This window comes from Vulpes vulpes, chromosome 11 (genome assembly GCF_048418805.1).
Source record: "Vulpes vulpes isolate BD-2025 chromosome 11, VulVul3, whole genome shotgun sequence".
NCBI classification, from domain to species: domain Eukaryota; kingdom Metazoa; phylum Chordata; class Mammalia; order Carnivora; family Canidae; genus Vulpes; species Vulpes vulpes.
This window is the reverse complement of record NC_132790.1, coordinates 63,084,889-63,111,673: the sequence shown is the minus strand read 5'-3', so window position 1 is coordinate 63,111,673 and position 26,785 is coordinate 63,084,889. Positions and strand designations below refer to the sequence as shown.

At 43.3% G+C, this 26,785-nt stretch overlaps 1 protein-coding gene and 1 long non-coding RNA gene across 2 annotated transcripts in view; one reads left to right on the top strand and one right to left on the bottom strand.

The window, feature by feature from the left end:
- The window catches only part of CMTM8 (CKLF like MARVEL transmembrane domain containing 8), a 110,191-nt gene extending 93,859 nt beyond the window's left edge, over positions 1 to 16,332 (top strand). The window contains exons 2-4 of the mRNA XM_026000904.2: positions 4,211 to 4,384; positions 14,450 to 14,566; positions 16,177 to 16,332. Of these exons, the coding sequence (XP_025856689.1) occupies positions 4,211 to 4,384; positions 14,450 to 14,566; positions 16,177 to 16,260 (375 nt within the window). The 3' untranslated portion in view covers positions 16,261 to 16,332. The remainder of the gene's footprint in view (positions 1 to 4,210; positions 4,385 to 14,449; positions 14,567 to 16,176) is intronic.
- A 24-nt stretch (positions 16,333 to 16,356) lies between these two features.
- Positions 16,357 to 26,548, bottom strand: LOC112921597 (uncharacterized). The gene is made up of 4 exons (XR_003235267.2): positions 24,042 to 26,548; positions 22,136 to 22,240; positions 21,848 to 21,995; positions 16,357 to 17,204 (listed from the first exon to the last, which is right to left on the bottom strand). It is a non-coding gene; the product is annotated as an uncharacterized lncRNA (long non-coding RNA).
- Between the last annotated feature and the right edge of the window lie 237 nt (positions 26,549 to 26,785).

Sequence of the window (26,785 nt, the reverse complement as noted above, 5' to 3'; positions counted from 1 at the left end):
GGCATTCTTTTAACTGTGTTTGCTAGTGAGGTCATGGGTCAGGTATTCCTGCTCTTTGAGAGATGGCTCAGTGAACAATATTGTCCCTGTGTGTAAAAGATGACCACTGCTAGCACATTAAACAAAGCATCTCTGGGCAGTGGACCCTGCTTGCTTTAATAGTGAAAAACATTTTCACATTCAGAACCAAGAGCTGTTAGCTGAGCCTGTCTAGCTGGACGCAAGCTTGAGCTGGAGACTCTTACATTCCCCCGGGGAGACAACCTAACCCTGTATGCCATGCTTCTTCACAGTTATGTTTCCTCTGTGCATCATCAACGAAGAGTCGTTCTGACCCTTTCAGTTTGAACCAAGAACCCCGTGATGTTATTTCCGACCCCACCATGCTGGATTACTTCCACTACCAGTCCCACTGATCCAATGCGTGTCACTTATATGTGTCTAGATTACCTGTCAGTTATGATGGATTCAGACCCGAAACCCCATTAGTGTGAGGCTTAGCACTTTCTGGAAATCTATCCCATTTTGCACATCTTCACTTTTGATAAATTCTGCTGCCACAAATGTCAGCAGAAAAACACATCTCCATTAAGCATTTTTTTGGCATTCATATACAATATCAAATAGATAAAAAGAACAGCAACTTTCAACTCTAAAGATGGGAAATAGCAACATTTAGTCTTGTTTTGTAATCCCCAGCACAGCATCCAAACCGTAGCAGAGAGGTGAGCTTCTCCTGGTGAGCAGTGTAAAATGTCCCTTGGAAACCTGTCTGAGGGCTTCATGGTCTCACAGTCTTCCCTCTTTTTTTTTTTTTTTTTTTAAGATTTTAGTTAGTTATTCATGAGAGATACACAGCGAGAGGCAGAGACATAGGCAGAAAAAGAAGCAGGCTCCCTGCAGGGAGCCTGATGTGGGACTCGATCCCAGGACCCTGAGATCACACCCTGAGCCAAAGGCAGATGCTCAACCACTGAGCCACCCAGGTGCCCCCCACAGTCTTCCTTCATAAAGAGAGGCCTGCACTCTCTTTCCCGAAACATCCATTCCTAATTCCTAACCAACAGTCCTCAGGTGGCTGGCTGGCTTGAAAGCTGAGCTCAGGAACTGCAGTGAATATCAGCCCCTTACCTTCTTCCTATTTCACTGTTCCAGGTGAAGAAGTGACAGCCCACCATACACGTTGTACATCTTTCCCGAGACTGCATATCTTTCCACTTTATCCTAGCCTCTTCAATATGGTCAAGCCCTGACTACTTCAGAAGCATGTCTGGAATTCCCTCATTTCCCAATATTTGCTGCCACCATCTTGATCTTCTATATGTCATCTCTCCCACTGGGACCAATGTGACAGTCTGTGAGCTTGGCTCCGCGTACACACACACCTCTACCCACCCCCATGTGCCTATTCTCCCCAAGCAGCCAGAGTGATATGGTAACCAAATTAATATGCATTCACTCCTTAATGAGACATGGATGGAAACCACACCAGGGGGGTTGTCACACAAAGGAAATTCTATGTGCAGCAAATAAGGAGATCATGGGGAATCATTTCCAAAGCTGTGACTCCCTGAGCAAGAGTGAAGGGGTTCCTTTTTTTTAGGGTTAGGATGAGCATTTAGATAGGGGAGCCTCATCATTGCACATAGAGGGGGTACAAGGCTGCACATGCCCCTTAAGAAAACATGCCTAGACATACATTGTATGTTATGTATTGGAGATGGGGTGGAGATTTATTATAATAATGAGGTAAAGGTAACAGTCAGTCATTCCCTGGTTCGCTCCATAGTCTATCTGCAGAGGCGTGAGTGGGGGTTAAGTTCAAACTGATCTGGGGGGTCTGGGCCACCAGAGCTCTTTGTCCAGGTAGTCGTTGTTGCTTGAGGGGTAATTTCAGTTTTCATCATGGGAGGTTATGCCCACCAAGTCTTTTGCCTGAGTTAAGAGATAAGCTAGAAAGAAGAGCTTAAGGAAAAATGTGGGACAAAGGTCTGTGTGTATAAGTAGGTGAGTAGTAAAGGTCAGGTCTTGGGGTCTAGCTGGTTACAGTGTTAAAAACTTACCTAGTCCTATCACTGTCTTTTTTTTTTTTTAAGATTTTATTTATTATTCATGAGAGACACAGAGAGAAAGAGGCAGAGACATAGGCAGAGGGAGAAGCAGGCTCCATGCAGGGAGCCTGATGTGGGACTTCATCCCAGGACCCCAGGATCACGCCCTGAGCCAAAGGCAGGTGCTCAACCACTAAGCCACCCAGGCGTCCCACACTGTCTTGCTCAAACTCTGTCACTGCCCCTAAGAGAAGGTATAGAATTCTTAGGCTACCTCGGGTCATATAATCTGACCTACCCCAACCTCCCAACATTTTGCAGCAATGTCCTAACTTAGTATACCTTCTTATAGGTTCTAGAAGGCATCAAAGCCCTTTCCCTGCTCTGGACCTTTGTGCATCCTGTCTTCCTCCTAGTCTTTCTCACCAGCTCTTACTGGGTCTTTGGTGTATTCTTCAGTATGGCCTTCCCTGACACTCCCAATACCTGCAACAAGGTTACATCTCTCTATTATACACCCATACCACACCCTTCATTTTCCTTCATAGCATTTTTTGAGATTACAATTATTCGAATATTTGGCCCCACTAGACTTTTAAGCTATGTACAGTAGGATCTGTTCATTGTGTGCCCCATCCATCCTTGGGGCCTGATAGCAAGAAGTTTGGCAGTATTTAGTGCTCTCAGGCGTTAAACAAATGAGTAAAAACAACCTTCCTAGATTCATGATTAAAATTCTTCTAGTATTCTATTCCCTATACCACAGAGAAAGCTAAAACAGAAATAAAATTATTTGTTCTGAGTCACACAGCAATCCATAGCTTGTAGCCAAAGCCTGCCTTGGACCCCTGATGCATCTCCTGGGGGTGGTTTGGATACTAATTTTGACATGATTTAGGAGTAAAGTCCTGGTCCCTGGAAGCTGCTGGAATGCGAGATGCATACTTTGCTCTGGCCTTCTTTTGTTCAGGACTAAAGGCACCTACAGCTGGATCAGTTTCTTTTCCCTTGATGAAATCTTTCTCTAGTCAATTGGTGACATTGATTTGGCTTTGGTCTTATTTATCAGCCTAGGGTCTTGGATGGGTCTTGCTGAAATAAATACACAACTTATGTTAAAATGGTGAATGCAAAAAAATAATAAATAAATAAATAAATAAATAAATAAATAAATAAATAAATAGAATTTAAAAAATGGTGAATGCCGGTGTCTGCCCTGGGCCCTTGCTTGTTCTCCTTTTTGAAAGCTCTCTCAGGCCACATGTTATTTGTCATCTGCAGGGGGAAGTGGGGAGCAGCAGTGGCAGGTGGGGAAACCTCAGAGATTCATCCCTTGAGAGCAGATCAGATCCAAGGACCACTTCAAGTGGACCTACAGTCTTGTTCCTTGACAAGTATCAGCCTGTGAGCAAATTCCGACCACAGATGTGTGTACTTTGTCCTCTATTGGTATTTTATTTTATTTAAGATTTTATTTATTCATGAGAGACACAGAGAGAGAGAGAGGCAGAAACACAGGCAGAGGGAGAAGCAGGCTCCATACAGGGAGCCCAATGCGGGACTCGATCCGGGGTCTCCAGGATCACGCCCTGGGCTGAAGGTGGCACTAAACTGCTGAGCCACCCGGGCTGCCCCCCACTGGGATTTTAAAAATCATTACTAGTGCTAACATTTAAAAATCAAGATTATCGTGTACAAACTTGACTTTCTGTGTTTTCTTGAGGTGAAAAAGAATAAAAGGAAGTATCTAGCAAAAGTGGCACACAACAGGGGAGCTAGCTGGCCCAATCAGTGGAGTGTACAACTCTTAATCTTGGGGTCATTAGTTTGAGCCCCATGTTGAGGGGTAGAGTTTACTTAAAAAAAAACTTTGGCCCACAACAGTTAGCTGGGGCTGAGTAGAGACTGTCACTTACAATAGACATAGTTTTTCTTGTTTTCTGGTCTCTGCTCAGCCTACCATATTCATCTACTGTACCTTCATGGCATTTGTGAGTTTGCAAGCCCTGTTTTGCATTTGTAAGTCATATGTATGTGTAAATATGAACAAAAGCTGTAATTGACACTCTTATCATAATTTTTTTCTCTCTCTCCCTGCTTCCTTCTTTACTTTCTCCTTGTATCTCCCATTCCTTTGCACCACCTCTACCATTTTACAGGTTCTGGGACTGCTGGTCTGGACACTGATTGCTGGAACCGAGTACTTCCGGGTCCCTGCGTTTGGCTGGGTCATGTTCGTAGCTGTATTTTACTGGGTCCTCACTGTCTTCTTCCTCATCATCTACATAACAATGACCTACACCAGGATTCCCCAGGTGCCCTGGACAACAGTGGTAAGGAAGCCAGAGGTTGTCTTCTTGTCCATTGCCCACTAGGTAGGATGGACGTAGTCCTTCTTTCCTTAATTCGGGGTTGTGTCTGCCAGCAAAGCAGGGGAGAAAGCCAGGGAGAACTCAACACAGCAGGTAATCTTCACATTATTCCATTGCCTCTAAGGTGTTTTACCAATGAGTATGAAACTGGGCATGTTGGAAGGTCCAGAAATTTCTTTTAGACAAAATAACAAATCAGTTCTCAGAAGACTGAATGAGGAGAAATTCAGTTCTTCGTTAGTGTCCCATAAACAGCATCACCTGGAAACAGGTACGTCAGGGCACCAGCCTCGGCAGGTCTCATGTCCTTCAAATCCCTCCTGGGGCCCCGGCCTTAGCCCTTTGCATGCAGAGCTCTTTGATGTTGGGATGCACAGTGTGTATAAAGTTAGAATGAAAAATGAAACTGCTGTTAGAATAAATAGGTGTCTTCATATTTGGAAGCAAGTGTGGTTCAGGGTGATTGGATTCTTGTCCTGGCTCCAGGCACCATGCTGGGGGCAGGATAAACCCACATTCTGGGATGAAATAGATAAGAAAATGTACCTGTCTGCTCTGGTGCCATAACAAAATATCATATTCTGGGTAGCTTAATGACAGAAATTGATCTCTCACACTTCTAGAAGCTGGAAGTCTAAAATCAGATGTCAAGGTAGTTGGTCTCTGGTGAGAGCTCTCTTCCTGGCTTGCAGATGCCTGCTATCTTGCCATGGCCCCATGTGGAAGAGAAAGAGAACACAAGCTCTTCTTGTAAGGGAACTAATGCCATTAAGAGGATCCCAGCTTCATGATCTCATCTAACCCTGATTACCTCTCAAACACCTCATCATCTCCAAGTACCATCACTTTGCTGACTAGGGCTTCCACATGTGCACTTTGGGGATTAGAGATTCGGTCCATAACATTCTGCTATTGGCTTCCCCATATCATTCCCTTCTAGCATGCAAAATACATTCATTCCATCTCAGCATCCCCAGAGTCTTAACTCATTTCAGTGTCAACTGAAGTCCAAGATCCAAAGTTTCACTTCACATCTAAATCAAGTATGGTGAGATTGGAGGTAGGGTTCATCCTGAGCAAAATTCCCCTCTAGCTGTGAGCCTGTGAAGCCAGACATGTTATGTACTTCTAAAATACAGCGGGGAGGGATCCCTGGGTGGCGCAGCGGTTTGGCGCCTGCCTTTGGCCCAGGGCGCGATCCTGGAGACCTGGGATCGAATCCCACGTTGGGCTCCCGGTGCATGGAGCCTGCTTCTCCCTCTGCCTGTGTCTCTGCCTCTCTCTCTCTCTCTCTGTGTGATTATCATAAATAAATAAAAATTTAAAAAATAAAAAAAAATAAAAAAAAAAAAATAAAATACAGCGGGGAGACGGTATAGATGTTCCCATTCCAAGAGGGAGAACTAGAGAAGAAGGAAGGGGTGACAGGTCCCAGGCAAGCCCAAAACTTACAAGACAAATTCCATCAGATCTTAAGGCTCTAGAATAAGCCTGTTTGGTTTAATGCTCTGCCCTCCAGACCCACTGAGGTGGCATTGTCACCCCTAACCATCCAGGGTGACCTTGCCCCTGAGGTACTAGATTGGGACATCCTGGCTCACAGACACCAGAGAGGCAGCCCAATCCTTTGAAACTGAGGAGGAACCAACCAGCCCGCCCCCCTGGGGCTGATGATCTCTGAATCGGGCCTTGGCTGATTCATTCTTTTTTTTGGAAGATTGGCACATATTTGCAGCCAAATAACTCATATTTCCAATCTTTAGAACCCAAGAAGTTCCACGGCACTCCTTATATTTTGTTGCATCTCCATCCCTTTCCATTCAAGCTGGCAGCATTTCACCGGTATAATCCCTTACCTGTTCCTGGCTTCTGCTGGCACATGATTAGATCTGTGGTTAGCATCCATGATCTCTTTATCAGAAGGTTGTTTGGCTACACCCATATTATTCTCTTCAGATGAAGCTTTTTTTTTTTTTAAAGATTGATTGATTGATTGATTGATTGATTTGAGAGAGGGTAGGAGGAAGAACAGAGGGAGAGAGAGAATCTCAAGCAGACTCCTTGCTGAGCACACAGCCCAATGTGGGGCTCCATGCCATGACCCTGAGATCACAACCTGAGCCGAAACCAAGTCGAATGCTCAACCCGCTATGCCATCCAGGTGCCCTAAGCTTTATTTTTTTTCACAATATGGGAAGGCTGAGAATTTTCTAAACCTTCAAGTTCTGCTGCTTTTTTGCTTGATAATCTCTTCTTTAATTTACCTCTGCTTTTGCATTTCACTATAGACAGGAGAAACCAAGCCACTTCTCTAACACTTTACTTTTTAAAAAATCTCATTTAAATTTCCAGTGTTTTGCTTGCAACCTCTATCTTCCACAAAACACTAGAACGCAGTCAGCTAAATCCCCTGCCACTTTATGACAAGGATCACCTTTCCTCCAGTTTCCGAAAACATGTTCCCCATTTCCATTTGAGATCTCTCCTCAGTGCCCTTTAAGATCCATATTTTTATTAAGATTCTGTTTGTAGTTATTTATGCAGTCTCTAAAAAGATGGAAGCTCTGTCTTGAGTTATCTTTTCTTCCTAAGTCCTCATTGGAATCACCTTCAACATCCATAGTTCTGGTATGCTCCTCAAAACTCTCCAGCCTGTACTCATTATCCAGTTCCAAAGTCACTTTTATACTTTTAGGTATTTGTTACAGCAGCACCCCACTCCTGGTGCCAAAAGCTGTGTATTCCACTCTTGATATAAATTCTCTATTAGCGTTCTCTAGAGAAGCATAGGCAATAGGGTGTGTGTGTGTGTGTGTGTGTGTGTGTGTGTAAAGAGATTTATTAGAAGGAATTGGTCCACATGATGGTAGAAACTGAGAAGTCCCAAGATCTGCTGGCACATTGATGGTGTAGTTCCAGTCTGAGTCCAAAGGCCTGAGAACCAGGGAAACTGATGCTATAAGGTCTAGTCTGAAAACCACCAGGCTTGAGACCCAAGAAGGCCTGATGTTTCGTTTCAAGCCCCAAGGCAGGAAAAAAAAGACTGATGTCCCAGCTCAAGGCAATCAGGCAGGAGCAGTTTCCTCTTATTCAGCCTTCTTGTTTTATTCAGGTCTTCAACTGATTGGATGTGGCCCACCCACATTAGAGAGGGCAGTCTGCTTTAACTCAGTCTATAGATTCACATGCTGGTGTCATCCAGAAATCCTCATAAACAGATCCAAAATAATGTATGCACTCCAAATATTTGTGCACTTGTGGTCCAGTCAGTTAGCCCATGAAATCAACCCATTATGGTACCCTGTGACACATAGTAAAATGAACTAAAGTGAAGTACAAAGTGTGATGGAAGTTATCATCTTAGCTGGGACAGCTGGGAACTCTTCAGAGAAGAGCCAGCATTTAGTGTCTTGAAGATTGATCTGGCACATCTTAGTTTTAAAATGCTTTGATTTGCATGATCAGAATTTATCATCATGGGGACCTCTGGGTGGCCCAGTGGTTGAGTATCTGCCCTCAGCTCAGGTCATGATCCTGGAGTCCCTGGACCAAGTCCCACATCAGGCTTCCAACAGGGAGCCTGCTTCTCCCTCTGCCTATGTCTCTGCCTCTCTTTCTGTGTCTCTCATGAATAAATAAATAAAATCTAAAAAAAAAAAAAAGAATTTATCATCGTGAAATGTATCCCCATTTTATAAACAAGAAAACTGAGTTTTTTTTTGAAAACTGAGATTTAAATAAAGTTTTAAAACAATATTTTTAAATAAAAATTGAAAATATTAAAATTTTAACATTAAGGACATTAAAAAATTAAAATAATGCTCTAGCTTCAGTTGGTAGAGCATGAGACTTTTTTTTCCCCCTCAGCAATAACAATTAATTTGCTCGTAAATTTGTAATTTGGCAAGGGCTCAACAGGACAGTTTATCGCTACTTCAGTCAGCTAGAATGGCTTGAAGGTTGGATTGTCCATAGCCCAGTGGCTTGGGTTCCAAAAACTATTTTTTTTTAATTCTTTATTTAAATTAAGTTTAGTTAACATATACTGTATTATTAGTTTCCGGGGTAGAGTTTAGTGATTCATCATTTGCATATAACCCCCAGTGCTCATTCCATCAAGGGGAGCATGAGACTCTTGATCTCAGGGTTGTAAGTTTGAGTCCCATGTTAGGTGTTGAGATTACTTAAAAATAAAATTACAAGTGTTTAAATATTGCTTTTAATGGTGCCCTTTTTTTTTTTTTTTTTTTTTTTAATTAACAGTGCTCCCTTCTGGCACTTCCTAGTTTTAAAATGGCTTTGATTTGCATGATCAGAATTTATCATTATGAAGTATGTTCCCACTTTATAAATAAGAAAACTGAGATTTAGAGCCTCAGGACTTTCCCCAGATGCCCGCACAGCTGGAATCCATCTCTCTTTACTTCCATCCAGCATTTTTTTTCCTATCTCATTCTGCTCCAGGCACACTTGGAGAATAAGAATCCAACCAGCAATCAGGAGACCAGGACTTATAGTCAGGAGATCAGGACTTGAAGGCCCCTTAGAATTGCTTAATCCTTTATCTCATCGAGCAAGACCATCAACCTCCACCGGAGAGGTTGCACACTCGTATGTGGAAAAGACTAGAGAGGTCATGCAAGTGAGTGTGAATTCAGTGGGTGTTGAATTCTCGCTACCCAGACACACTTGTTTCGTATCTTAATCAACTGGGGAATATTCTTCACTTTCTGAAGAAATGAGTTGGCAGCGTACTCTCGGAATTGTTAGGTCTTTTTTTTTTTTTTTTTTAAGATTTTATTTATTGGGCAGCCCGGGTGGCTCAGCGGTTTAGCGCCGCCTTTAGCCCAGGGTGTGATCCTGGAGACCCGGGATCAAGTCCCACGTCGGGCTCCCTGCATGGAGCCTGCTTCTCCCTCTGCCTGTGTCTCTGCCACTCTCTCTGTCTCTCTGTCTCTGTCTCTCTCTCTCTCTGTCTCTCATAAATAAATAAAATATTTTTAAAAAAGGACCTTTAAAAAAAAGATTTTATTTATTTATGAGAGACACAGAGAGAGAGGCAGAGACATAGGCAGAGGGAGAAGCAGGCTCCCTGCGGGAAGCCTGATGATGAAACTCTATCCCAGAGCCCCGGGATCATGACTTGAGCCGAAGGCAGACACTCAACCATTCAGCCACTCAAGCATCCCAGAATTGTGAAGTCTTCTGTTGTTTATTTCCCTCCTAAGGCAATCCAGAAGTCTTGGCTTTTGTGCGACCTCTTTCACTTTTAAAATATTTATAGCCAAATATTAAAAACTTCTTTTGTTACCAGCAGATGATACAGGTCAAACATGTCTGACTTTGGATTGAGGAGTTTTTCTTTCCTGTTCTAAGAAGCCCCTTTGCAACCTCTCAAAAGCATTTGTGAGTGGGGTAAGCAGTGTTAACTGGATATCCAAAGTGAAGTCTGGGAAAAGTTTTCATGTGTAACAACTAAGATCTCAGATCTTTATGACCTGTCCCCAGTAGAACCTCTTGCAGGAACACACTGGTTCAGATGCTGGCCCTCACTGTATGTCCCACACGAATTAGAGCATGGCAGGGATCAGGCCCACCTAGGACTCTGCTGAGGCAGCTGATAGATTCCTGGTGCCAGAATGAACCTTCTAGAATCTTGCTACTGAAAGTGTAGTCCCTGGATTGGTAGCATCACATGGGAGTAAATGAGAAACCGTAGGCCCTGCCCCAGACCTACCGAATCAGAAACTCTATGGAGAGTCTGGCAATCTCTATTATAAGCTTTCCAGATAATTCTTAGGCACCTAAAGTGTAGGAAACAATGTTTTATAGGCCCACATCCCTTACCTGGAACCTTTAGGCCAGATATGTCTGCAATCAAGATTTTTTCCCCCCAATTTAAGAAAGATAATAAAGGAATCCAGTGCACTTACTACATAAGGTGACACCTCCTCCTGAGTCTGGGGGAAACACCATAATCAGACATGGTAATGTTTCTGCAAGAACACATGCATTTTCCTGCTAAGAGGGTTAATAAAGACTACATTGCCTCCATTTTTCAAAGCAGTAGAGAGTCTAAGATTGCAGAGAAGGGATCAGTAGAACAGGCTTTGGTCCACAGGGAACTTGGCCAGGAGACCACACATGGGACACTACAAAAACCAGAGTCTCATAGTTTTGCCTGTAGCTCTTTGCTTGACAAGGCATGAGCTTTACACTGGAACTAGCTTGATAATAGGCATTTTTCTTAATGCATTCGAGGAGAATATAGGTGCAGAGTTACTATGTCCATCCTTAACGTGGAGCAGAAACCACAGCGGGTTCCTTCCTGTGAGCACCTTTGAGCTCCTGGGTAATACCATTTACCCAGCGAGGCTGTGATGTGCTTTCTGACAAATCTGATCTGAACTAAAACTTCAAAGCAATATAGTTGTCCTCCTCAGAGCACTAAGCACCAGAACCTACAAATACATTTTCTGAGGATTCATCCTCTGCAACTCATCCCTCCTGGTTGGCTTCATTGCAAGCACTCTGAGCAGTACAGGGCATAGTACCCAGGGCAGAGGGTATGGCCTCCTTCTGTAGACAATAGCAGCCACCATTTATTCAGTACCTACTGTGTGCCAGAGGTCATGCTGGATCCTTCATCTCTTACCTCATTTCACTTCACACTAACTGCAAAGATGGGATGGATTATTTCCATTTTGCAGGTAAAGAAACTGAGACACTGAGAGGATTTTGATAGGCAGGAATGGGATGCAGGTCCCCTGATGCCAACCATAGTCGTCAGCCCTGGAGTCTGCTTGGCTCCAGGGTACACAGGTGCCCTGGTCCTAGCCTTCAGGAAATCTCTGAAGTGGAAAGAACCTGCCTCCTCTCTACTATGAAGGAATGAGTAATTCTTAGCAGTTAAGTTTGGTAGGTTGTGGATACCAAGAATTTCGTATGGAGGGTCAACAAGAAGGCCAGCTCTATGAGGCTTTTTATCTATGTGTGCCCTTATTTGGGGGGGGGGAGGACATTTTATACAAAAGTGGGATCAAATTTCAGAAAAGAATAGCCTCCCTCCACCTTCTTCTACAAAGGAATGGTTGGAAGCATTTTGTAAGACCCTGTATCTGTTCTCTGTTCCCTGTGGCCCAGGGATACTTTGAGAACTGGCATTCTAGTTGCAGGGGCTCAACGGTCTTTCCACTTGGAGAGTCTAAGACTCAGGTCCTATTTCTCTAGAGCAGTACAACCTTGCGTTTCTGTGAAGTTCAGTGCTATTCCAGGGCCCACTGAAGCTTTGTGCTGCCCTCCTTCACTTCTGTAGCCACACAGATCTCTTTATCTTAACCTCTGTAACAATCTTAGCTCCTGGTTTCTTTTCCCTTTTTTCTTTCTTCCCTCCACCTATGTTCACTAGTTTCCCACTCCAGGCATCCCCCAAGACGTACATACTTTGGGAGTCCTAGGAAGATGGCGGGAACAAATATGTTCGGCCCTGAGGTAGCAGAATGGAAGCTGTGAAAACCTAGCAGGACCCTGAGGGGTGGCGTGCAGGGGAAGGAAGCCCCTCCTCACTTCTCTCCAAGTGAGATAGAGTTTCTCATTTCCTTGGATAAATTGATTGGGCCACACTTATTATGGGATGGGGCCACATACCCTCAGGGAGTCTTGTCCTCACTCCCTCTCCGGCCCTGCCCTGACACAGTGGCAGGGACAAGGCCCAGGGCTTGGGTCAGGGTGGTGCTGGCCAGGCTGGCCTCTCCAAATGCTCTCTCATTCATCTCTACCTGTGTCGGGGGACTGGACATGCATGGGTGTCCCCAAATACATATTTAAAGACGCTTATCACAGTAGTGTTTGTAATCTTGGGGAAACTAGGAACATCAAATGCCCATCAATAGGGGAAAAGTTAAAATCTGAGGTATTCGTGTCGTGACATGAAATGGGGCCCATCTGTTAGGACTGACATGGAAAATTGTTCTCAGTATCTTTCTCAATGAAGGAAAGAAATCCCAACAGAACAAAAAAAAAAAAAAAACTCACCAAATTGGCTAACTATATGGCTGTAGGTTTGTATAAAATTGGGTGTTTCTTTATATCTCAAAGGAAAGGGTTAGGGTAAAAGGAGTAGACTGACTTTTTTTTTTTAATTTTATTTACTTATTATAGTCATACAGAGAGAGAGAGAGGCAGAGACATAGGCAGAGGGAGAATCAGGCTCCCTGCACCAGGAGCCCGATGTGGGATTTGATCCCGGGTCTCGAGGATCACACCCTGGGCCAAAGGCAGGCTCCAAACCGCTGCGCCACCCACGGATCCCAGTAGACTGACTTTTTAACTTGAGATTGTTCTGTCCTGACTGATTTTGTTTGATTACATGAATGTGCATACTTTTTAATTTTTTTTCTTAAGCAGTTGAATGTTTCAAATGTAATACATAGCTAATTTATTAAATAAAAATAAGCTTAACTGCTACCAGTAAAAGGCCACAAAATGAAAACTGTCTCCCACTCCTCAGAGGTAACTATGTGTAATTGTTTCAGCATTTTTTAAAAAGGCAGGGAGTCTTTTACTTGGCAAAGAGCAAATGTGCAAAACTCTAGAGGTGATGTGCAATTAAAAAAACAAAACAAAACGTATTTTTTAAAAATGCATGGATGTGTTCCTGGACCAAAAAAAACTCCCACAACCAACAAATATAATGAATCATCCAGGGAAACCAGAGCTTCCTGGGGACACATTTCTTTCTTTCTTTCTTTCTTTCTTTTTTCTCAAATTTATTTATTAGGGAGAGAGAGAGAGAGAGAGAGAGAGAGAGAGAGAGAGAGAGGAGGGGCCAAGGGAGAGAGAAAGAGAAAATCCCAAGCAGACTTCCTGCTGAGTAGGCAGCCCAGTGTGGGACTGGATCCCAGGACACTGAGATCATGACCTGAGCCAAAATCAAAAGTCAGATGCTTAAACAACTGAGCCACCCTGGCACCCTGGCAATGCATTTCAAATGGCAGATGAGCATCGTGGGCACTGACCCTTATAATAAAGGTTAATGTCTGTAACCCAGGATAATGTAAGCCAAGTATGGAGGAGGTAACTGGGATATACAACCCACCTTAGAATGCTAGGACTTGCATCTAGAAAATTCTATATGCCTTTCTTTCTCTTACAAGAAGAAGATACTGTTTCTCCCCTCCCCCCCATCTATTCACCCATTCCTGTCTCTTTGAATTACTGAGGGAGAGCTGTTAGACCATAGGGCATCTACTCCTGAGAGCCACCCTCTTCCTACCTGTATAAAGCATTGGTTTTCTGAATCAGTTTTGCCCAACCCCACCACTACCTCTCACCCTTGTTCAGATAGGATCAAGTTTTGCACATTTCACAGTATGATTTCCTAGAGTTTAAATATAACTGAAAACCAAATATCTACTTGGATTTACATATCTCTCTTCTTTAAGAATAGAAAAAAATAAAATGAAGCCAGGGGTGAGATTAGTTCCCAAAGGACTCTATTAATATGTATAATCTTTTTATTTTTAAGAACTCTCTGCTAGGATTGAGGAGTTCACCTAAATGTCTCTCCCTGCTTAGAGTGGAGGGAATAGAAGACCAGCTGGGCCTGCTTTGGGAAAAGCTCTGGGTCGGGGACAGGTGCTGAAGAACTGTGGCTACTGGGACAATGGTCTGGGCAGATCTCACTGGGGGGCCCTGCTGCCTGCCTTCCTCAGCCAGTCACTAAGGTCACTAAGGGTGAAATCTGTATGAAGCAAGGATCAAGAGCAAATTGAGAGAGTGGTGGCTGAAGGGACAGCCTGGGTGTGTTGGGGGGCAGGTGAGGGGTGTCTGGGTGTGCTGTGGATAAGCTGGTGTGAAACCCTCTCCTCCCCAAGGCACTGATGAGCAGCTTCTCAGAGCTCTCATCTCTGCCCCCTCCAGGTGTCCAGATGCCTCCCTTCTCACACCTGGTATACAGTTCTGACTGGTCCAGAGGTGCCCAGACCTTCCACACTCCCTGACCACTCCATCTGTCTATCTCCCCAGGGTCTGTGCTTTAACGGCAGTGCCTTCATCTTATACCTCTCAGCTGCTGTGGTGGATGCATCTTCTGTCTCCCCCGAGAGGGACAGCCACAACTTCAACAGCTGGGCAGCCTCATCGGTGAGTTAACAAGCCCTTTCACTGCCCCCTACCACAAACACATACACACACACACACACACACACACACACACACACACACACACGGTGAGGGTCATGGTCTCCTCCTCCCACTGGGGCTGGGGATCCAGAAGGGGGACCAAGTGATCTGTAGAGGCAGGAGAGCATCACCTGCAGTTGTGACACTCTGGCAATTAGCTTGTTGGTTTGAAAGCATGAAAAACTACTGGGGCCTCCTGATGGCTTGAAGTGCGCAGAGGTTAAAAGACTCAGCTTGAGTGAAAGGCAAATAGCTGGAACAAAATAACTATGTGAGGAAGAAAAAATATTTGAGGCAGTCTAAGAATAATTCTACTGACTAAAGTTCAAGTGGGGAGACAGTTGTAAAAAAATGAGCACACCATGATTCTATTTTTACTCAATAAGCAGAGATGTTTATTTATGCATTGAGAATGTCTAGAAAAGCACACACCAACAGAGGTTCCATCCAGAGACTGTGGTTGGATGATGATGGGAGCAGCCTGGAGGGCTTCTGCTTTTTAATTTATGTGCTTCTGTTCTGTTTGCATTTTTTTGAACCATAAATGTGTATTGTAGTTCTGATTTGCAAAACTTATTTTAGAAGTTTCTCTGAGTTGGCGTTAAAATATTACATTACCAAAAGATGTAATTGGCGGGGGGTGGGGGATGACAGTTCGACAAGAATATCAAAATGATCATATTAAAACTGATGATATGTAGCCATTTGTTATATTCTTTTTTTTTTTTTTTAAGTAGGCTCTATGCCCAGTGTGGAGCTCAATATGGCTCTTAAACTCACGACCCTGAGCTCAGATCAAGAGTTAGATCCTCAACCAACAGAGCCACTCAGGCACTCCCCACCCCCCCTGTTCCTTCGATTCTTATATTTATATTCAGAAATCTATATTAAAGGTAAAGAGCATGGTGCACATGGTTCAGTCAGTTAAGTGTCCAATTCTTGATCTCAGCTCAGGTCTTGATCTCAGGGTCCTGAGTTCAGCCCTGCATTGAGCTCCACACTGGGCATGGAGCCTACTTTAAAAAAAAAATTTTTTTTTCTTTAAATCACAAGCTTTAGCAGCTCTGAGCTCAAGCTATCATACAGCAAGAACCAGCCACAACTGGGCAGTAGCTGCCCCTTCCAAGGAGCTTGCACTTTCCCTGCTCACCATTCACACCATGTGGCTTTATCGCTTCCCCTCACCCACTTGGCTCCTTTATTTAACTGACCCTATGGCAATCTGAGGTTAAACCCTGATCTAAAATTGTCTGCACTAAATTAGGAATGTGTGTGCTTTTCTCAGATACACACTACCATATTCACCCCGAAGTGAACACCCTGTGGTTATTTGAGCAAAACTCAAGCTTTCCAGATGTGTTTCCAAACAAAAAAAACAAAAAAGACCAAACATTCAGCATAGCCAGATATTGTTTCAAAAGGAAGGTAATTGAACCAATAAAGCAGTTTTAGGTGAGAAACCCTGGAGTCAAGGGATGCTATGAGTGCCTGATTCAATGGAGGTGAAATGATAACTTTTGCTAATTAGAATGTGCCCTAAGTCTTCTTTCTACTATGCTCTTTTTCTCCAGTTCTTCGCCTTCCTGGTCACCATCTGCTATGCTGGAAACACATATTTCAGTTTTATAGCTTGGAGATCCAGGACCATACAGTGATTTGCCATTTTGAGAATTAAAAGGGAGGAAACAAGAAGACTCTAATTGTAAAAAAAAAAAAAACAACAACAACAACAACAAACAAACAACAACAACTGTAGGTATAATGTATATTTCCAGAGAATTGTATTTAACTAATGTTTTTATATACTTAGTTAAATTTGCTCACAGTGGTTTGTTACAATTAAACTGGATACTTCTTTGCAAATTGTTGTAGCTTATAATGAATTATTAAATACCTTGTTGATGTCTTCATAGACCTTATTTTCTTAGACAATGTATAATAGATAAATTGCTAATATTAAGACCGTGTCAGTTTTGTAAATCTAATTTTTAAATGTCCGGATTCTTTTCTGATTAAATGTTTCAAAATCTGGGGGAAGTTGTCTGATTTGAGAAAGGAGACTTCCTGCTAAAAACCTAAGGTTGGGTGCTGTGGGTATCGTCTTCACAGGGCTGCCCAATTGCAGTATTGTCCAAACACCGTTGCCCACAGCCACCAGGCCAAGGTGAGGACCATCTCCCCCAAGACTGGGGTTCACCAGCCATGATTCTCACTAACCAGTTGGCCCAGAAAGCATTGAATGAGACATGGGCTTTGCAGTGATGCTGCTGAGTGCCCAGACTGATGTGCTGGTGGCATGTTTTTTCCTAATACATATTAGAATAAGTGCATAACCATTAAAACGATAAATACATGCATGTACTCTAAGATACTTGCTGACCACAGTGACACATGTACCATACTTTGTGGAAAACACTGGACCGAAATGTCTCCAATCTCCAGAACTAATATTTTGTGGCATCATTATTCGATACCATCAGTTGGTGGGAAGAACTCCAGGCAGCAAGGCAGATGTGTATTTAGAGGAAGTGTGTTTAGGCAGTATGGTTCTTGCTGGTACAGCAGTGTATCTTGGGTGATTTTTCAATGTGAGCTTCTTCTGAAAAACAAAAAAACACAGAAACGTTAGTAGAGTTGATGACAGTGAGTCTCGGTTGCTCATTCTGTGGACCTAACTCCTGTGGCCTCCACTCTCCTTACAGTTGTCTGGCAGTGCTGTTTCTTTCTGTTGTCCGTTGTTTGGTTGGTCTTCCTGTTTAACTGTTTTAGTTACCTCTGCATAGGAGAGTTGAGATTTCTTTGGGTCTAATACCCACCACAGACTTTTGACAACAACGATGAAGTCTGTTCTTGGGTTCTGGATCCAAAGAGGTAGTGAGGGCGGGGGGTGCCAAGAATAAGATGAGTGTAGGGTACCAATGTGTGGTTGTGGATGGGTGTTGGGTGTATAGGAGGCTACTCTGAGTCCAACATGCAGCAAGCCATGAGAGTTGAGCTTTAGCAACACGGATCTGCAGGTGATAGGGCTGCAGTCCTCTGGAAACTGCATTCCTCACCATCACCAGGACAGCCTCCAACTCGCTGATTTTGCAAGAAAAGCGGAAATCACTGGTCAGAGTTTGTGTGCTCTGCCACTGTTCATCTCTCTCTCTCTCACACAGTGGCATATTCGCCTTCCATGTACTCTGTGAGTGTTCTAAGTACTTTGCATTGCAACCAGAGTTCCACAAAAGGCAGAAAAACTATAACCTCCAGATGTGTCTGTTTCTGGAAACTTCTGGAAACAGCCATCAAGAAAGAAGCCTGTTTTATGTTCTCCCCACCCCCTCCCTGTGGGGTGAGTGTGTGTGTGTGTGTGTGTGTGTGTGTGTGTGTGAATGATTTCTATAATCATGGCCCCATTTATAGGAAGTAATTTCTAGGTTGAGAAGTTCCATAAACCACTTTGAAATATTCTCCAAAAGGGCAACTATAGGTCTTTCTTGAACCAGTAGCACCAAAGAGATCTATTTCAAGAGAACAGTACTCATTTGTGTCCATGGAGGGGCATTTTTTGCCTGTATTTGTGGTTTTCCAGGAGCTCAACCATTTGTGTGTTATCCTGAGAGTTTGCCAAAAAACAAACAAAACCCCCCAAAATTAATTTTTTAACTGAAAGGAAATTCATATTTCCTCTTTTGAATATTGACTTTGTTCATGAATTTTTAAGTGTGGGTTTTTAGACAATAAAGTGATTCTCTGTTTAGACAAAGCTGTAAGTTTTGAACTGCTTCAATTTTTCTTCTAAGAAAGAGAAATAAAAAGCCACTGAAATATAGCCAACAAAACAAAAAGAATAGGTTTCTGGGGTTTGAAAAGTATTATTACATGGATAGTATACAATGTGCTTAAACTGTTCTCTGGCATCTGTGTTCACCATCTGCTCTCCCAAAACCATCACGTCCTCTTTGATGGAGCTTGGTGGGTTTTGAGTTTGACATATTTTACCACTTATAGTGAATCAATGATATACTTTAAGCAATTAATCATTGCAATGTCCAACTCACAGCCCCAAAAGATAAATATTTAGCCAATATTTGGAAACTAAGAAAACTTAGAGATAATACTGTTCAATATCAGTTATTTTTGTACATTTAAAAGTTGCTGCTTTCACAGAAAAATCCCTTCAGGGTATCAGCACACAAGAGAGTTTAAATACATAAAGTCATCTCTGCATAGAGCATGGACATTTAAAAATACTAACTGAAGATACAGACCTGGGTAGAAAATCAATTTAAAGTTTGTATTTCTAATCCCCTAGACAATTATTATTTTAATTGAAAAGATGGATTTTTCACAGAAGAAATAATTTGGGCATACAAGGCTAGGGACACACGAGCAAACACACACCCTATAAGATGACAGCCTAAGAAGAATTTGTTAACTTGGCCTTACATAGAAGTTCTGGCTGTGTGCTGCTGCCAAATGCAAGTCGCAAGCAGATGGTTGTGAAGGAAGGTAGGATAACTATCCCCATGTTGATGGCTGAGAGTAATGAGGAAGATTAGAATAAGTATGGTTACAAGTTAGGGGGCAGGGGAACTTAGGTGTCTGATATAGAAAAGAGGATCAGGCTTGAGGGAAAATGCGTGGCAACGTAGAGTGATGACTTCGGAAACTAAGGAAGGTGGCTGACAAGAAAGTGGTTGACCGGAGAGACATTGCATTTGGAAGGTATGTTTTGAGAAAACTTCAATGTATGACAGAGGGGTTTTTTTCCCTAGAATATTCAGAATAACTAAATCCAGGAAGTGTAGTGGACCTTGTTGCTGCCTGGCCCACATCTTTCCTCTTTCCTCTTGTTATCTTAGCTTTGATTCAATAAAGACCCATTCACTGGGATCCCTGGGTGGCGCAGCGGTTTGGCGCCTGCCTTTGGCCCAGGGCGCGATCCTGGAGACCCGGGATCGAATCCCACATCGGGCTCCCGGTGCATGGAGCCTGCTTCTCCCTCTGCCTGTGTCTCTGCCTCTCTCTCTCTGTGTGACTATCATAAATAAAAATTAAAAAAAAAAAAAGACCCATTCACTTATGTCCCAGCATCCTGGGGGAAGTTGACTCCACCCGGACCCTAGGATGGGGGCCTGTGGCTCTGCCTGAGCTGATCCCACCCCCTGGCCATACCGATTGGTTCAGGGATGAGCATGTGACTCAGGGCTTGCCTGTTGTGGAGTTGTGGGCAAATGAGTAGGCGGGAAATTGTTGGTAAATATTTTGTGACCACAGGAGGAGCCAATCATAGGATGAAGGTGACTGGAAGGAAGAGCGCAGGGATGAAAAGAAACTTCATGGTTACATCATTGAGTCACTGAATCCATGCTGTCAAACTCTGGCGTTTGCAAGGACAGAGCACTTAGAATCACTTTGCTTGAACTAATTCTTGTTACTTGCAACAGTATGCATCCTAACCAATGCACAGGACATCCTGGCAACCTGGCTTTCAAGCAAACGTGTAATACCTTGGTTCTGATTTAGCTTCTAATAATCATCACAAGACTCTAAGTAGATGACAATAGTGATGGTATATATAAGTCAGTGTTAGTTCCAGTACTATTTCCAGCAATAGAAAGGTAGAAAAAGGGGTCACCAGGGTGGCTCAGTCAGTTAAGCATCTGACTGTTGGTTTCAGCTCAGGTCATGATCTCAGGGTCGTGAGATCGAGCCCCACATCAGGCTTCACATTCGGTGGAGAGACTGCTTGAGATTCTCTCTGTCCCTCTTCCCCCTCCTGCCATGTCCTCCATGTGCTCAAGCTCTTTCTCTCAAATCTTAAAAAAAAAAAAAGAAAAAGATTTGAGAGGCCACTTGAGAGAGTGACTCAGGCCTTCTCAAGTCACTAAAGCTATTGTTTAAGGATAGTGATAACCTGGAAAGATCCTAGGAAGAGAAACAGGAGGGGGATGGGGATTCAAAGGAGTTTTCATGACCTGACTTTGGTCACTATGATATTAAGACAGCATGTGAAGGAAACATGAAAAATATGGCCTCCAGTCATTTTAACTTATAATGAAAACTTGGCCTTGTTGTATCTCAAAGACAATTAGTTATCCTTGAGAAATGGCTTCCTTCTCTGGAAGTAAGTTGTGTCTTAGTGCCAAAGAACACAACCCTATAAGAGTGAGGCCTCAACTCTTAACAGGAACAAGGTACTTATTTTTCTAGTTAAAACCACAATGAGATGCTGCATCACACCCACCAAAAAGATTAAAATTAAAAGGACTGGTGATACCAAGTGTTGACAAGGTCATGGAGAACCTGGAATTTTCATCCATTGCTGATGGGACTGTAAAATGGTATAATTATTTATAAAGTTAAACATACACTTACAAGATGTCTCAGCAATTCCATTTCTAGCTATTTACCTAAGAGAAATATGTCCACATAAAGAGTTAGGCAAGAATATGCATGGCTGCTGTATTCATAATTGGCCAAAACAGGAAACAACCAAAGTGACTACCAAACAGAATAAACAAACGATGGTGCATTCACTCAATGGAATCCGACTCAGCGACCAAAAGGATCAAACTAGACACATGCAACAATGTAGATGAATCACTGAAATACTATGATGAATGAAAGAACCCAGATAAAAAATATATAATGTTTGGGCAGCCAGGGTGGCTCAGCAATTTGGCGCCGCCTTCAGCCCAGGGCGTGATCCTGGGGTCCCGGGATTGAGTCCCAGGTCCGGCTCCCTGCATGGAGCCTGCTTCTCCCTATGCCTGTGTCCCTGTCTCTCTCTCTCTCTCTCTCTCTCTCTCTATCTCTCTCTCTCTCTCTGTGTGTCTCTAATGAATAAATGAAATCTTTAACTATATATATATAGTTTATATATATATATAGTTATATATATATATAATGTTTGATTCTATTTATATGAAAATCAAAAAACAGGCAAAACAAATCTGTAGTGATAGGAAGCTGATCAGCGGCTGCCTGAGATTAGAGGTGGAGGAAATTATCTAGAAAGTGGCACTGGGAAATGTTCTGAGATGACAGAAATAGTGTACATCTTGATCGTGGTGGGGGTTACATATGCATATATATTTGCCAAAATTCACAAACTGTTTCTTAAGATTCATTTTTGTTTTATGTAAATTACCCCTTGATAAAGTTAATTTTAAAAGAAAAACACCGTGGGGCATTTTGAAATGTCCTTATGGCCCCTATCCTCATCTGTCATGCTGTCCAGTGGCTTATTACCATCTTTCTCCCAGCTGGTCTGTGACGTGTTGCAGAGGTTGGGTTGTGCATTTTCATCTCCCTCTTCCCTCTGGAGCTCAGCGCAGCGGTTGGAATACAATCTGGCTCAGTGAAGATGATGGGAAGTTCACACAGAGTCCCAAAAGACCTTAAAGGATTAGCAGATTAAAAAACAAGCTGAGAGTGGCTGCGAAACCAGTGCCATCAGAATGTGAGGGAGGTGTGGGTGAGTGAGTGCTCTATGCGTGACAGGGGGACCCAGCACTGCGCAAGCCACCAAGGACCCACCTGCGGGTGAAGAGCTGAATCCGTGGAGCCATTTGCGGTGCTTGAAAACAAATGTCAGAAAGCGCTTAATAATGAGAGCTACCAGGTGATTACTGAGCGAGGTACCTGGGGAAACACACAACTAGCTGATTAGTTTCTGGAAGGCATAAATGACTAATTGCCTAACAACCTCCAGCCACTTAATGATACAGTATTGGGTTGAACGAAGTTGCCAATATTTGACTCTTTGACCTACAAAAATTTCAGATGAGTCAACTTACAATTTTATACTTGACAAGTTACTTTCATACATGCATTAGTTGGTCCTCAGAACATCTGTGTCTTAGATGAAGCAGGTGTCCACAGCCCCGTTTATCTGATAAGGACGGTGAGACTTCATTGTCAGCAGTCTATCCAAGGTTACACCATGAGTATTTGGAATGGCTTGGGCTGACATCGTGCAAGTCTTACCCCGGTCTGCAGCTCCTCTAGCCTAGCCCACTGAAAACATCAGTAGTGTGAGGAAAAGAAGCAGGTGGAAACTTTATAGGGTGTGGGGATAAAGTGATACAACATTTCCAGGAATCTATTTGGCAGTATTTATGAAAAGCCTTAAAAATATTCATTCCCTTGGATTTGGGGTTGCTTCTCTTAGGAGCCTGACATTCATGCACAAAGATGTTAATCCTGGTCTTATGTAAGTAGAAAAAAAAAAACCCTGCAGGGATGCCTGGCTGGCTCAATCTGTAGAGTATGCAACTCTTGATCACAGGGTCATGAGTTCAAGCCCTGCATGTGGCCCAGAGTTTCCTTAAAATAAAAACAAATTAAAAAAAAAAAACTGCATCAACTAAAACCCTAACAGAAGAATGGCTAAATAAATAAGTCCATTGAACAAGCCTTTAGAAATGAATGCACTACTCCCTCTCAAGTTCATTCCGAATCAGAATTGGTGAGCACCATCATTAATGATTTAACTTTGTATTTTTAACACATTTCTCAGGCTGTGCTGAACTGCAGTTGCTAAATTGGTTATTAACTTGAAGATCAGTTGTTAAAGTGCTGTCTTTCTAAGATTACATAATGGAGAAAAATAAGTTGTCTGTGAACACACAAATCGATGTTGCCACTGAAAACTGTGGGGAATTCTTGTTAGAACACGTTTATAATATAACTTAGAGTTGACAAGAGGCAAAGCAAACCATATTATAAAGAGCTGTGGGATCGTAGGGTGATTTTAGTTTTCTTCATTGTTTTGAATCTCCCCTATTTTTCTATAATGAGCAGGAGATGCATTCATAGTTGGGAAATAACAAATATTTTTAAAATCAAAGACCAGAGCAGGCAGTGGTTTTGAGAAGGTTGGAAAAACCAGGATCCTCATGATCTGTGGGACAATTAACACTTTCAAGTCCCTCTTATGAAGGCAGCCCAGTGGCCCCCAGAACAATTGCCTGAAAACCATTCAGGGGACTATACCCATTGTCAGTCTCCTTTTGAAAGGAAGCATGGTCCTCTTTGGCCCCCATTTCTCTCATTTGTGAAAGATCCCATGGATAAAGTAGGAAAAAGAGCCGCCCCCCTCTTTTCTCCCCCCCCCCCCCCCCCGTTGATAACTTCATAAAAGGAGTACCGATTCTGGTAGAAAACATTATCTTAAAAAGCAAATTTTTCTTTCTATTTGTGTGTTCCTTTATTACCAAAGACAGGTGGTACCTGTCCAGCTCACAAAAGGGACACTGAGGCTCAGACAACCTCACCTACAGGCAAAGCAGCAGCCTGAGTCCCATCTCCTTATTCCAGAAATCAAACAAACAAAACCAGGATCTTTATGCCTACCCTCCTCTGCATAAGGAAGTAGGGTGTCCTCCCCCTGCCCCACCTCTCCTAGAATGCACAGTCCCCAAAACATGGGTAAGCCACTCACCAAGTTTCAACTATTGAGGAGCATTCACAAACCACACTGTCTACAGGAAGCCTGCAGTCTCCTTGAGATGTGGCAAACACATAGAAAAGATGAACAAAATGAGAGAAAACTGTAAGGCAGGCCTTCATTGCCTGATCCATCAAATGTCATGATGTGCACATTGGCCAATAGACCTCACCTTGCCAATCATATTGGAACAGACAAACATCAGGGGCTACCAGTATACTCAACGACAAGCCACCATATGGTGGCTTTTCCAGAAACACACTGGGCAGGACAGGGAGGTAATGAGGAATTACCTGTGCAGTTTAGTCCCAAATTCTCAAATGCAGGCTTGGAACAAAGGACAGATGGCTTGAATGGGCAAGCAAGTCCTAGCAATGTTTCTTGTCCCTCCATTATGCACAGACCTCTTGGGTTTCTGAGGGACAAGTCATATAAACTGGATGACAGTTATAAGCCAAGAGGGCAAACATGAACCAAAGGCAACCCTGAGGTTTTTGCTTTTTTGTGTGCTTGGGGTTTGGTTTTGTTTTGTCTTTTGCTAGGTCCTGACTTAAAATGCTGTTTGCACCTGTTTGCCAGTGCCCCAACCTGCCAGGCCCAAGCAGCTTTCATCCCAGCCTGTTTCCCACTCCACTAACCTGTACCAAATGCCCAAACAAGCATAATCTTAACTTAGTCTAGCCTCACAGCAGCCCTGGGCAGAAAGCTGCGTCACCCTTCACTTTGCAGATGAGAAGGTGAGATCTATGCTCAGAGTGGCTTCCAAGGCACCAGATCCCAAGTCAGGTCTGCTAACTCTGAATCCAGTGCTCTTTCCACACTACTCTTTTCTTGACTCTCTAGATATGTTTTCTCTCACTTTTCCCCCATTTCTCGATAGAGAATCATTCCGTATGCACAACAAATAATGCAGATTGAGCATGCATGTTCAGACTTAATTTTAATTTAATAGAACAGGGAGATCGATCCGACCTGTTTAATGAGCATCACAATTATTCTTGGGCTGCATGACAATTAAACATAAATACATGGTAAATAGTTTATCCATTATCAAATTGAAAAATAATAAAGATGCACTATTTTGTGCCAGGCTTTGTGATTGGTGCTGAGGATGTCAGGATAAAGGCCAAGAAGAGCCTGCATACTTCAGAGGACTTGTTATGTGCTAGGCATGGTGCCGAGAGCTTTCCATGCTTTAATTTATCTAATCCTCGTAGAAAGCATGGCAGGTTGTATTTTTGAAAGATGGCTTGGTAGTGTCACCATACAACTTCCTAATCAAATGGTGGAATTATTTTACCACCCTCTAGAATCTAGGCAGGTTCTGTGAACTCATTAACCAGTAGGATATGGAGGAATTGATTATATTCCAGGTCCAGGCATAGCATTTAACTGGCCTGGCATCATCCTTGCCCTGCCTCCTGGAATGCTCACTGCCATGCTCTGAGAAGCCCGAGCCACATGGAGAAGCCACATGCAGGCACTCTATTTGACAGCCATAGCTGAGCTTCCTGTCAACAGCCAGCATCAACTGCCAGACATGTGAGAGAATCTTCTAGGATGTCCAGCACAACTGAGCCTTCACGTGGCTCTAGTCCTGACTCCCATCTCATTACAACTCACAACTGTGTGAGACCCCAAGCGAGAACCGCCCAGCTAAGCCAGGTCAAATCATGAGAACCATATGGGATAATAATGATTGTAAGCCCCTGCCCTTTGGGGTGGTTTGATATGCTGCAGATGATAATTGGATTAGGAAGTATGGGTACAAATTTTCATCCCCATTTTCCAGATAAGGACACTGACTCCCAGAGAGGCTCGGAAACTCCCCAAGTTCACAGAGTTAGTAGGTGGCAGAGTTAGGATCCAAACCCAAGGGCGTGGCCCCAACTATGGAGTTTCCACACATAAATCCTTCCTTCTAGAATCTTCCAGCCTGGGAAGAGACAGCCAAGCCTGAAGTGTGGAGCATCAGACATTTGCATTGTAGGTGCAGGACTGGGTGCACACACAGGAGTGAGGGGCCCCACCTGTCTTTACCATGTTGTCTTGCCACCTCTTCAGCCTCATCTAGCACTTTCCCCTCTTTTGCAGCCCCATGCTCAGCCCTCAGTGAACTTCATGCCCTCTGATACATTTTACCCACTGAGTGTTGATCTGAACTCTCTTCTCCAACCACCAATCCAGGAAGCCTTCCCTAAGTTCCCTACCACTCCCCAGCAAAGTGTCTCCCAGGGGGTCCCACAGCACTCTACTCTTACCTATCATTAACCTTCACCATACTGTATTTAAATTGCCAACTTTTTCCAGCTACTTCCTTCTTCCTAGGAAGCTCCTGAAGGCCAAAGAACATGTATCTCCATGTCCAACACAGAGCCTAGCACTTTGTAGAGACTCAATAAATGCTGGTTGAATGAATGTCACAGGAGACTGTTCATTGCTCAAGGAAGGCTCCCCACAGTCGGTGACATGTCAGCTGGACTTTGTTGGACCATTGGCAATTTGCCCAGTCAACCGTTCTCAAAGCATCAACATCACCATCCAAAAATGGATGTCCTGGCTCTACCTGAGCACCCTGATTGGGATCCCCAGGGCTGAGCCTGGGTGGATGTATTTTTCACAGGTGATTCTAATTTGCAAATCACAGCACAGAATAGGGAGGGGGAGAGATAAGCAAGACACTCTCAGACGTTCCCTGCAGAGAATCCCAGGAACCAAGATGGGAATGTGTCAGAGAA